We start from the raw sequence: 12,881 nt of genomic DNA, 5'->3' as shown, positions 1-12,881 counted from the left end.
ACATTATAATAGTACCCTGTCTTCTTCATGGGAGTATTAGGAAATCTTACAAAATGAGCTGTGGGTGTGGGTATGCCTTGGCCACACTATGGAAATAATAAGTGTATTAGTCTGCTAGGGCTGCTGTAATAAAGTACCACAAACTGGGGTCTCAAACAACAGACATTTATTTTCTCACCTTTCTAGAGGCCAGTAGTCCAAGATCAAGGGGTCGGCAGGGTTGATTCCTTCTGAGGACCATGAAGGAAATAAGGATCTGTTCCAGGCCTTTCTCCTTGACTTGTAGGTGGTCATCTCCATGTTTCCAAGGCAATGTCCATCCGTGTCTGTCTCCCAATGTCCCCCTTTTTATAAGGACACCAGACATATTAGATCAGGGCCCACCCTAATGACCCCATTTTAAGTTGATTATTTCTATAAAGATCCTATCTCCAGGGGCGCCTGAGTGGCTCAGTCGGTTAAGCATCCAACTCTTGATCTGAGCTCAGGTCTTGATCTCAAGATCATGAGTTCAAGCTCCACCCTGGGTGTAAAGACTACTTTTAAAAAATTAAAGGCCCTGATCTCCAAATTAAGTCACATTTGGAGGTACTAGGGGTTAGAACTTCAACATATGAACCTTGGGGGTGTAATTCAACCCATAATAGTAAGGTAAGATGTATATCACATGAGTGTGGTGGCTTGAAAAAACTCTGCTGCTCAGATGGCTAGCAAGACTAAGTTGGGAAATTGTCATGTGAAAATAGTCTCAGCTTGTCTATCCTTTGGTTTAACTTGAAGCAAGTGAGAGTGGTGAGGGAGGAGGCAAACAAAGAAGCATGCCCAGATCATGGGACCTCCCCAGTGTCCCAAAGGCACCCTGAAGCTCCTATCAAAATCTGAGCTTACCTAGAAGGAGTCAAATTATTTAAATATCAAATACTTAGACTGTACTAACTAGGTGATGGACACCAAGCACTTTAAAAATATTAATTCATTTAATCCTCCTACCAACCCAGTGAGGCAGCCTTAACAGTATCCCTGTTTTATAGATGAGAAGACAGAGGCAGAGAAGTTAAATAACTTGTCCAAAGTCACACAGCAAGGACATGGTGAAGCTGGGCTTTGATGCCAGCCAGTGCAGTTCCAGGGTCCTCCTGCTTGTCCCTGTGTCCTGAAGAACCTCTGCAATTGGGCTGGGGGTGGGGTGGGGACAGGGTTCAGTCACTTCACCTCGAAAGAGGCAGTGCCCACAATCTCTCATATGCTTTATGTCACAGATGAGTATGAGGTGGATTGGACCAACTCTTCTTCCCCAACCTCAGGGTCTGGTGCCCCTTCAGCTGACAAAGAAAAGAGCTGGCTCTACACTTTGGATCCCATCCTTATCACCATTATCGCCATGAGCTCCTTGGGCGTCCTCCTGGGGGCCACGTGTGCGGGGCTCCTGCTCTACTGCACCTGCTCCTACTCAGGGCTGAGCTCCCGCAGCTGCACCACGCTGGAGAACTACAACTTTGAGCTGTACGATGGCCTCAAGCACAAGGTCAAGATGAACCACCAGAAGTGCTGCTCCGAGGCATGACGGATTGCACCCAAATCACATCTGATGTTTCATTCCAGCAAGAGGGGCTAGTGAAGATTACGTTTTTTTTTTCCTTTGGAAACTGAATGCCATAATCTCGATCAAATGGATCCAGAATACTGCAGGTGTGGACAGAACAGACAGACGAGTAGAGGGGAGGTGGGGAGATGCAGCTGCAAAGGGGGTTACGACCCACCTAGAAGTGCAGTGGCTGAGTCGTTGCTGGGACTAAGATGGGAGCTCATCTCTTTGGGGAGATCACAGTTCTATTTTGTTTGTGAGTTTGTTGTTATTATTATACATTATTTCTTGGGTCTGTGAGCAACTCAAAGAGGAAGAAGAGGAGAAGGACTTTTCTAGGACAGAAGCAGAGTGGTGGTCATGGTACTCTGCTTCCTCTTTCTAATCAACACTTGAAAAGCAAAAGGTCTTTTCAGACTTTTCATCTTTAGAAAAAAAAAAAGCTCAAAAAAAAAGCCGTCCAACTTATCTTGTCCTCTGATCGTCTTACGACTTTACGGGATTTGCTGTGTGTAGGTTCATGCCAGCCAACCCTACAAGCTGCCGTTTCCAGTCCTAGCATTTAAGTAGGATGTTGTTGCCTTTAACTTTTTTTATCCAGGGGAAAATTGCCATGTTAGGGTCAGCATGAATAGCTCTTTCTTACATGCGATTGAAAACAAACTAGAAAGGAAACTTCACACGTCAAAAATCCAGAGAAGCACCTCCATGTTAGAAGCGGACAAGCCTTAACGTGCTTCGTGACTAGGAGCCATTCATTAAATCTAGACCTAGAATTTGTGGCGGTGAGGCTGCTTCGTGGGGCCTCTGGTGGTGGTTTTACTTTTTTTTTTTACCCGCCTCCTTGCTCTTCTAACACATACACATACACGCATGCACACGTGCACATCTGTCGGGTGTCTAATCCCCAAGGCATAGCATGGTTTGATACTCCCAGAGATGGGGTGGGCATGTTAGCATGTCTTCTCCCCCAGTGAGATGTAACTGGAGACCACTGGACGGAAAGGAGAACAGCGGAGAGGGAAAAAGAAATCCAACCTCTGCGACCATGTCATAGCAAAGGCTAAGCAGACAGGACAGAGACATGTTGATGACTTTGTCTCTCAGACAGGCTAGTAAACATTGACTTCTCCTTGCGGTATACAGCCACCACCTCAGCATTTCAGGAGAGTCAGGTAGGATGTGTACGAGCCGATTCGAACCAGAAGTGTGCAAGGACTGTGGACCAAAACACTAACAACACTGCTTCAATCCCAGAGACTTACATTCTTACACACACATACACACATACACACACACACACACACACAATTTATGTATTTTTTATTAAGTGCCTTGAAACAATGAAGAAAACTGTATTTTCCCTGTATGTAGAGATCAGTGAGTATCCTACAAGTAAGGCATCACTTCTTCTCTAACCCCGGTGGCCCACTGCCAGCTCCCCAAGCTCACCGCTGATCCTACTGATAGATTGAGCCCTGGTGCCCGAGAGATAGTCATAGCCCTCGATGACTCTCAGCTACTCTAGAAGGGGAGGCATCAGGAAAACTGTGTGAAGGATTAGATTGTCCACGTCAAGATCCAAATCTTGATTTTGTAGTAATGCCTAAAGATTGCCTGTGTGCTGGAAATACCTTTGAAACCCCACCAGCCTATTGCTTATCAGTGGTAAACTGTCAGACCATTTTTGCTGCTATGGTCACCCACAAATTCATTTGTCTCCTCCTACCCAGGTGAAAGGGAAAGGGTGAATGGGACTGGCTGGTTCCTTTAAATGTTAACTTATGGAAATACTAGTTCAAATGGTAATGTCACAGTGTTTTGTATGCAGAGAGGGAGAGTCCAAGCCGACAGCTATTTATTCATATGTGTGTGTCTTTGCGAGCTTTTGAGTTCTCTGTATCTACTGTGTATGTGAATGGTCACGTGGGACTCAGTGATGTTGTTGTGACTTTGACCTAGGGCCCGAGTGTCACTGCTGATCTCGCACTCGTTGGCACAGTGGTAGTTAGAGGTGAAGAGTAAAGCTGTCAAGCCCAAGGGCTTAGCTTTAGGACCCCCCTGAGCTGGGCATGCAGCAGAAGCAAGTTTTTAATTAGCCCACCCTCCTCTTCGCCTTCCCACGTAGCTCAGTGTTCAGGAAGCTAGCAAGTCCTAGGGATTTCCAGAAGTTGTCTGCAGAAGAGAAGCTCAGAAGCCTACGCTGGGGGTCCTGGCCCACTCATGCCCAGCGGGCCATTTTACAGTCCCCCAAAGACCAGCCCTGTCTTCAGCCTGCGGTTCGCCTCTAAGTTACCCACAATCCAACCTGCATCCCTCTCCCAGTCCTCGAACCACACCGTTGTGTGGGCTGAGGCCCTGGGTGGGCCCTGCTAAGGAAAGCCAGCCATCCAGGGCTGCATGTAGATACCTCACCAACACTGGAGGCTGGTCTGTCGTAAGACGGTGAGATGGTGAGGCCTGATTCTAACTCAGCCAGGGGGCACCCGGGTGCATTTGTTGTCTCTATCTGCAGGTAGGCTAGCTGACCCGTCTCCTTGCATCATTCCCTTTGGGAAACCCAACTCACAGTATTGATCTCCTTTTTTGCCTTGTACTGAATGACACATTACCTCCACGCTCTCCCGGACTAGGCAGTCAACAGGGCCACAGGGTTGCTTTCTCTCTAAGACGGGGATGGGGAGTTGACAGGGATGAGGGTCCGAGGAATGAGCATGAATGCAAGAACACAAGGGGAAAGGTTAAGCTGTCACACAGAAGGTTAACTTTTCCAGAGTTTGCAGCTAAAGGTATTTGACCATTCGCTGGCTGAGCCAGATCACGGGAACTTGAGAGCTTTTACTGTGATTCTTCAATGTAAAAAATAAACGACAAGGTCAAACTGTGTTTATATGATTTGTATAAAGCCTTTTTAAGATTGCTATTTAAATAAACATTACACCAGAGACATCTTTCTGCATATTTTTTCATTGGAGACCTAGAGACTCGGAGTTAACATGACCAAACCATCCCAGGTTGCCCTGGACGTTCCCAGATATTAGCACTGAAAATCTGATGTTCCTGGAAACCCCGAAATCCCAGCCAAACAAGGATGGCTGGTCATTCTCCCGGGACAACGTTTCTAGGCACTTTTTGCGGAGTTAGTAGGTTGATTGGTTGGTTGGCTTTTCATAAAATGAAAGTACGATGGGGCTGGGGAATGGGCTGCCTAGACAGGTCAGCTACTTTAAGTCAAAGAATTGCCCGGTAGAATTCCAAGACTATGATCCCTGTAAACCCTCCTCCTGCCAAGACATTGCCCATCCCCTGCAACTTTTGACTCTTCTCTGCCGCTTCCTGGTCAAACATTTGCTTGTCAATGTCTGTGCTGACTGTAAGGCCTGTGACGCTGTTTCTCAAAGTGTGGCCACTGGACCAGCGGATTAGCATCACTTGGGAACTTGTCCGAGTTGTACATTCTCGGGCTCCACTCCAGATCTACTGAATAAAAACTTCTGGAAGGAGGGCCCAGGAATCTGGGTTTTAACAACCCTTCCAGGAGGTTCTGGAACACTTTCAAGTTTAAGAACCTCTGATCTAGGTGAAAGGAAAAGTAACCTGGCTTCACAAAATGGTCAGGGATCTTTTCACCTATGGGTTACTGGATTCAAAGCAAACTAGACTTTGGCCAAGGAAAACTAAATTAGGAAGTTGAGTTCACCTCTAGATAGTACAAGATCCCAGGAAAGGAGGAGGGAGGAGCTTTATTATGAACACATACATGGGAGACTCAACAAGACAAATTTTCCGCCCATCCTGAGGCTCTATTCACCCCAGAAAGAAAATCATTTCCGAGAAAGGAAATTTGGTTCAATCATTTACTCAGGAAACATTTTTGAGCACTTCTTGATTCTATAAGCTCTTAGAGCTTACACTCTAGCAAAGAGGAAGAAAGCAAATAGCCAAACACATAAAATAAGGACTAGTTATATAAAGGCAATAAACCAGTAGCTCTGATGGAAAATTACTAGCTATTGGAGGTGTACTATTTGAGTTTCTTACATTCGTATTTGCAAAACATGGCTCTTTATTACTGATGTTATAGAATTTGCAGTAATTAATTAAAACTGTCTTTTAGAGTCAACAATACTTATTGTAATGAAACCTAATGAATCTGAAATCTAATACAACAGATCCCTTTAAAACTTCTTTTAAAAAAAATTACTAGGGCCACTCCCACTAAATGGTTGATCAGAAAAGGCGTCTCTGAGGAGGTACTATTTAAGCTAAAATGTGAATTGATAGCAAGGAGTCCGCTCAGCCAAGTGCCTGGGAGAAGCTTTCCAAATTGAAGGAACAGCACAGAGAGATCCCCGCTGTGGGAAAGAGTTTGCGGCGCCCCCTTGGAACACAAAACGGTGGTTGGTGAAAGGAAGGATCATGAGAAGGGTATGGAGAAGAGGCTGGGGAGGAGGGTGAGGTCCTTAAAGCACAGCAGGGAGATGCTGTCGGATCTGTATCACCCTTTGGCCTTCCTTAAGTTATAGAAGAGAGAGCTCTCCACCACCACCACTCCTTCCCATTCAGTAAGTCCGCCACAGTCAAATTTCTGCAACTTTCCTCCCTGCCCCTCTGTGATCTTGACGGTATCATGGGCCTCCTGGGATGCCTGCTTCTATCCTATTACTGACCCTGGCAATGATAACAGAGGTTAAAGTGAAAGCAAATTTTTACTTTCCTTTAGTTGAGCTTTTGGGTATTTTCAGTCTTAATAAACTAATAATATCTCCTGGTCTCTAGCCATCTAGTGTTTATATAAGGTCTTTCCCCCCCTTATCTGCATCCTTCTGGAAATGTTTATACAATCCTCAGGGGAAGGAGTGAAATGAAGTTGGAACAAGCCCATCCTTGAGAGAAACAGGACCCATCTGGATGCTGAGGTGCCCTTGTCTCTGCAACGTTGGTGGTAGCGATGGGGGGAGGGAGGGAAGAAGAAATGGAAAGATGACTCAGTTCCAGTTCTTACAGGCTTTGGGCTCGAATCCCAGGCTGAGCAAAACAAATTCCTGGGGAAACATTTTCCCTCCAGGGGATTGAGTGTGAGAGGAGGTGATGGTCGACAAGGCAATGCTACCTGCGCGGGGTCCTCAGAGCTTCCTTCCGCCCACCCACGCGCTTCACAGAAACCGACTCTTGTCCCCATCAACAAAATGGGAAACGCCCTAAGAAGCCCGAGGACTGGGAGGCAAAGGCACAGCTTGCTGCTGAATTCCCACTTCTCAGAAGTCCTGGGCCTCTCCGCCCCCAGGCTTGGCCTCCTCTTCCTTCATTTGACCCTGCGAGGAGCTTCTGGAGGAAGGGCGTGCCTTCTGTGCACTCCCGGAAGAGCAGGCTGGGAGACCTCTGGGGGGCTCTGCAGTTGTTTCTGCAGCTTATCCAGAGGATGACACCTGTTTCCTCTCTCTTTCCTGCCGGAAAACCCCGTACAACACCTGTGTGTGCAGGAGTGCCGTCCTGTCATGGCTGGCTTTCGAGTGCAAGGAGAAAAAGAGACCCTTCCACTGAGGACTCGTGCCTCACCTGGGCCCCAGGGTCTGAGCCTTTCCTATTCCCCCTCCTGCCCTGTGGCACCAGATGAGCGGGGTCCCTCTCTCCACAGAGGACCCGGCCCAAGTACGTCCCACACAAGGTGCTAAGCCCTGTCCTGAGGGCCGGCCAGGCCTGTGTGCACAGAGGGGCCCAGAAAGGCCCTCCTCCAGCAGGGAGGTTACGGCCCGAGGACCAAGCAACCGGCATGTTAAGAGTTGGGGCGCTCTGCTCCCGGCCCCTCGCCAAAGGAGCCGGTCAGGGCCTCTGCGGTCAGGCACGGACCCTCGAACACCCCCGTTCGGACAAAGTCCCCTGGAAACGCGTGCAGTTCTTGCCAAGGACGGCCGCAGCCTCCGCAGCCCCCAGGCCTCTCGGAACCGTCGGCAGGGCCAGGTTGCCGGGGTTTGGAGCGCGGCTCCGCTAATAAATCTCCAGCCTGAAGCCCTTGACTGCCTCCGCTGGGAATTGAAGCGAAGCGTCTCCCAGCGCCCGCCGGCTGCCCACCGCCCTGCCAGGCGTCACACAAGTGCCCTGGCAGGGCCTTGCTTCAGAGCCATGGCGGGCGGCCTTTCTGGATTTGTCCTCTTTCTCTCCCTTTCCCACAGCCCGCCCTTACCTCACATCTTCTTGCTTACTCACATTTCTCTTCCCAGACAATGATTTTTAAATCCTGTGGGAGGTCAAAGAAACCTTTTGAAGGTTTTGAGATTCACAGTGCTGTTCTAACCTTGAATGTGGGCCTGCTGAGCAGTGGGGCGGGGGGGGGGGGGGGGGGGGGGGGGGGGGGGGGGGGGGGGGGGGGGGGGGGGGGGGGGGGGGGGGGGGGGTTCGGGCTCTGGTCCCAGGACTTGAGAGACCAGGGTTCTCCGTTCCACCTGCAGCACAGTGACCTGGGGGAACATCATGCACGTTTTGGCTTTCCCATCTGGGAAGAGGGCAGTTGGACTAAACCAACTCTGAGCCTTGGGCTCTGACATCCTAGCCAATGGGAGACTCCTGTTTGAGTGTGTGTGTGTCCCACCATCCATGAGGCAAAAGCTGTCCCCACCTTCTCTCCATCTCCCTCTGCGGAGGCACCAGGGAGCACATCTTTGGGCTTGACCCCACTGTGGAGCTGGCCCAAATCCAAACTCTGTCTCAGCAGAAGTGCTCTCTTTGCCAGAGCCCCATGGAAGTAGATGTGCTTACTGGTCTCCCACTAAGTCTTCAGGAAATAATTTATGCATGGATTCATTCATACAGTCAACGTGTTTTATATTAAATGCATACTATGTGCCTTGTGAGGTGCTAGGGGACAGTGATACGCATAACAGACATGGTCTCCGTCTTTAGGGAGCTTACAATCTAGACAGACATAAGTGAACCCAATAACCACACAAATCTATCATCACAACTGTGGCAGGAGCTGTGGAGTGATGTGTGGACAGCTGTGAGTGTATGAGGGGTCAGGGAAGCCTGAGCACCATGGCCGATGGGAGCTGAAATCCTGGGCCAGGTCAGACGAATGGGAAGGGCAAGGGGAGAGTGTGTCAGAGAGAAGGGCCACAGGTACAGAGATTCAGAGCAACAGGGAGACCCGGGTGGAGTGAAAGTGGCGAGTAAGGAGAAGCATCTCGTTCACCTCTGTATCAGGACCTCCAACTCATGCCTGGCACACACCATACAAACACAATAAATGTTTACTGAATCAGTAGGTGGCTTGTATCAATTCTTCCTCACTGCTACCTATGCTTCACTATAGAGGCAAGCCTGACAGTAGATTTCCTAGAGGCTGCACTGAGGAATTGTGTCCCCAGGTTCCAACGTGGAGATGGTTACTACCCGGTTCTGTTTAGATACGATGATTTAGGTTAAATGTATTCAGATTAAAATACCGTTGACAAAACTGGAGGCTTGCCAGAGTTAACAAATTAAAATATCCTGTGCAGCCATCATAGAGAACAGTGTGGTGGTTCCTCAAGACGTTATACATAGAATCACCACGTGACCCTGCAATTCCACTTCCAAGTACACACACCCAAAAGAATTGAAAGCAGGGGACCAAACAGACACTTGTATACCAACATCACAGCAGCCGTTATCCACGGTGGTCAACAAGTGGAAACAATCCCAATGTCTATCAACAGATAAGTAAATAAACAAAATTGGGTACATACACACAATAGAATATTATTCAGCCTCAAAAAGGAATGACGTTCTGATGCATGCTACAACATAGATGAATTTTGAAAATACTATGCTGAATGAACTAAGCCAGACACAGCAGGACACGTGTCATACGATCCCTCTGATAGGAGACACCTGGAACAGGCAAATTCAAAGAGACAGAAAGTGCATTAGAAGTTACCAAAAGCTGGGAGGAAGAAGAATAGGGAATTATTGTTTAACAGGAACAGAATTGCAGATGGTGAAAAGTTCTGGAAATGGATCATGGTGATGATTGTACAACATTGTGAATGTACTTAATTCCACTGAATTGTATGTTTAAAAAAGGGTTAAGATGGTCAGTTTTATGTTCTGTATATTTTACCACAACTTTAAAAAGCAATTTGTCTTTTTTTAAAAGTCTTATTTTTTATGTCTACTACTTGGGACATACTTAAACTGAAAATGTATTCTTTATCTAAAATTTAAACTTAACTGGGTATCATGTATTTGATCTGGCAACCCTAACTGGAGGGCTTTATCTTCACCACGAGCTTCCTAGAACCTTCCCAGGATTCAGGTACTATCATTTCAAAACCAAACCTCAGTGCCTGCGTCTGATAAGAATGAGTGTACAAGACAGGAGCAGGAAAATCAGGAGGGTGCCTGCTCCAATTATAGACTCAGCCCTACCCGGAGGCCACGAAGTGACTCCCTCAGCCCTCACTCGCTCCATCAGCGAAGAGGTAGAGATTAAAAATCTTGGTTGGGTTTCCCATCTGTTGTTTAATCATCATGATCCACAAATGCAGTAAAAGCTGGTTGTAAACCCCTTCTTACGATTGACCACGTGGCTAGAATTACACTTGCAGATGGCGACGATCTAGCATATGACTCAGACGATGGCCTTGTCCCCCGCCATCAATGCGTCTTCACACCAGAGTTGGTAAGAACCCATGGGGTGCCCAGATGCCTAATTGTACCACCGCTTGCACCCCTGTCTTCTCGATGAAAGAAATTGCCTACACAGCTCATCATGCAGCAAGAAACAACAGGTGCAAAAGGCAAAGGCCACTTTGGAACCATTTGGACCAGAAAACATGGCTCAGTATAACAAGAGTGCCCACAGACTTGTCATGCTTGCGTTAATCTGCCTGTGATATGGGCCTGGAATCAGACCACAGCCCCGGAGTCCACGGCTGCCATTCCAGGTGGTCCCACCTACTCCTCTCAACTGAGACGAAAGGCAGCTGGGGAGGGCATTTCATGAAAAGATGGGTCGTGTCCAATTCATTTTTACTAGGTGCTGACAAGTCACTGTGAAAGTCTGGAAATGTGTAGCACAGCAAAAACACACGGGTCACAATGCACTGGTGAATGATTACCAGAGGAGAAATTCATTACAGGCTGCTCTCAGCTCCCATCACATAAGGAAGTGTTACATTAACAAGATGGAAGGTCCCTGTGCTCCCCTCCCCACCACGGCCACCACTGCCACCGCCCGCCACCCCACTATTTCAATTTGTGTTGCATGGTGGGAGTAGACCCAAAGCGAGGAAGTTAATTCAGCTACACTAATCAAAAAGGGGGCCACGGTGGCAGCCAAAGCCAATTGCAGCAGATTCGACCTGCGTGCTCTGTGAAATTCTTTATGTCCAGCCCACACCAGCTGTGACTGCTATAGTCTGGCACCTACTACGGCATTCAAACAGGGTGAGGGGTTTTTTGGCAGGTGGGGAGGGTTGGTCATATAATTTGCTTTTCATTCTGGGTGCACGTGTGTCCTGGTAGGTGTGCCTAGCCATCACCCCTGTTGGCCTCCAGGTTCCCTTGTGCTTCTAACCTCTGCTGACACAGACACAGACGGCTGGAGAACCTAGTAGTTTGCAACATGCATCCTGTGCTGGAGACAGCTGAATGGCCAAGATGAATAAGACACACTGGGTTTGGAGCCCCGCTAAACCAAAACGTTCTGGGGCAATGGGAACGGGGAGTCTCCGTTTTGTGGGGGCCAAGAGGATGTTACAGATCAAGTGGCCTTCAAGTCCTTGCTATCCAGTGTCACATGCAGTCATTGTCTCATTCCTCTTTTCTAATCCCTCTTCTCCAATTACCACTTCCCACATTAAAGAATCACAGGCCACAAATGGAAGGTTAGCAGAGAGTCAACAGCACGCAGACAGATGGGTCAATAGTTCTTCCTTAATGGGATTTCTGCCCCTTCGAGATGCCACTCACATGCCGAGGGGCCAACCAGCTGAATCTGCTTTTAAAGTCAAATGTGCAGCCAGGCCCACAACAGACAGGCTCTGCCTGGGAGGGGGCGTCTCCACAGGTGCCTCCGCAGAAGATTAAAAAGCTCAGTCCTCTGGCCTCACCCTTGAACCCAGCTCCTCACCACCCAGAGGCCCGGTCGCATTCCTGTTGCAAATGTCACCCTAAAGTGGAAGAGAGCGAACCCCAGCACCCTCGCCAGCCAACAGGAGGCTGCCTCCCTCCCTTGCAGCTGGCCCTGGCTGAAAGCTGCCGTTTTCTGGGCTTAAGCAGAGATAGCGCGCCTCTCCCAGAAGCGCACCGTGGAGCCGTGCCCTCAGCTTTCCCCGCACCGGAGAAACCTTCAAAACTGTTCCATTTGTCTAAGCCCCATCCATCTTTAATGTCAGAGCCTACGTTTTCTCCTCACTTCCTTTTTCAAAGCAGCCAAGAAAGAAAATGTCACTGCATTTGGGGCTGATTCAAAAGCCAGGCTTAGACGGATGTTCCATTTCATTCTCCTGGCCCCCATGTTTTTATCTCCCAGAGAGTCCGCAGGGGCTGACCCTCCACCTGCTTCATTCCTGTGTTCGTTTGGCATCGCTCCATCTCCCCTCTGTGACGTGTACTTCACTTGCATTCTTTGAGAGCATCAACCTCAGAGCTCACAAAGCTCTAGTTGTCTGCAGCCCCTGGAAAGAGGTCAGCACGCTGGTATTTCCTGGGGGGGAGGGGCTGGCCAGGTGAGGCTGTCGCCACCCCCATCAACATCCTAACAGGGATCTGGAGGTTGAGCAGCTGATGCGAGTAAAGGTCCCCTGTGCTGCCTTGTAGAAACCACAATCCCCAAATTTGCCCAAAACACATGGAATCATCCCAAGCTGCGGCAGATGTGTTGGGAACTGTATGAACCTGCTCTCCCCCATACGCCTCAAAAAGACTTTAAGCCATGAAGGGCAGGTGGCAGCTCGGATGAAGATGACAGGTAGAATGCATCCCTGACAGCCTCGGGCTCACCCAGAAGTAGGGAGCCGATGCCCTGATTGATACCTGTGGGGGTGGCTGTCAGCAGGGAGGACAGGAGGGAGATAAGGGACTCAATCAGCGTCAGACCCATCCTGACGCACATGGCTGTAAATCACTTTGGGTAAAGATTCTTAGCTGCTGGAGTGACGAAGGGCGAGCAGGCAATAGAAAAACAGGAAACAGGCACCTGTGTGGGCCCACGGCTCTGGGATAAAGACGCTTGGCTGGGCCCTAGATGGAGATGCATGAAACTTGGAACTCCATCCATCCATCCATCCATCCATCCATCCATCCATCCATCCAT

General features: G+C 48.8%; 1 protein-coding gene and 1 long non-coding RNA gene across 8 annotated transcripts in view; one reads left to right on the top strand and one right to left on the bottom strand.

Annotated features, from left to right (window-relative positions):
• Positions 1–4,534, top strand: part of NRP2 (neuropilin 2) — a 115,080-nt gene extending 110,546 nt beyond the window's left edge. For 4 of the 7 annotated variants that reach the window (XM_029933996.1, XM_029933995.1, XM_029933993.1 and 1 more), the window contains exon 18: positions 1,260–1,484. In XM_029933996.1, coding sequence (XP_029789856.1) covers positions 1,260–1,385 — 126 coding nt within the window. In that variant the 3' untranslated portion in view covers positions 1,386–1,484. Of the gene's footprint in view, positions 1–186; positions 428–1,259 lie in introns of those variants that run through there. The other 3 variants (XM_029933990.1, XM_029933989.1, XM_029933997.1) reach the window with 2 other exon arrangements.
• LOC115287501 overlaps positions 1–12,881 on the bottom strand; it is a 22,978-nt gene that overhangs the window by 3,700 nt on the left and 6,397 nt on the right. The window contains exon 2 of the long non-coding RNA XR_003906515.1: positions 179–344. This is a non-coding gene — a long non-coding RNA (uncharacterized LOC115287501). The remainder of the gene's footprint in view (positions 1–178; positions 345–12,881) is intronic.

Source organism: Suricata suricatta, chromosome 3 (assembly GCF_006229205.1).
Source record: "Suricata suricatta isolate VVHF042 chromosome 3, meerkat_22Aug2017_6uvM2_HiC, whole genome shotgun sequence".
Lineage (NCBI taxonomy): Eukaryota > Metazoa > Chordata > Mammalia > Carnivora > Herpestidae > Suricata > Suricata suricatta.
The sequence above is the reverse complement of the archived record's forward strand: the minus strand, read 5'-3'. Positions and strand labels throughout refer to the sequence as shown.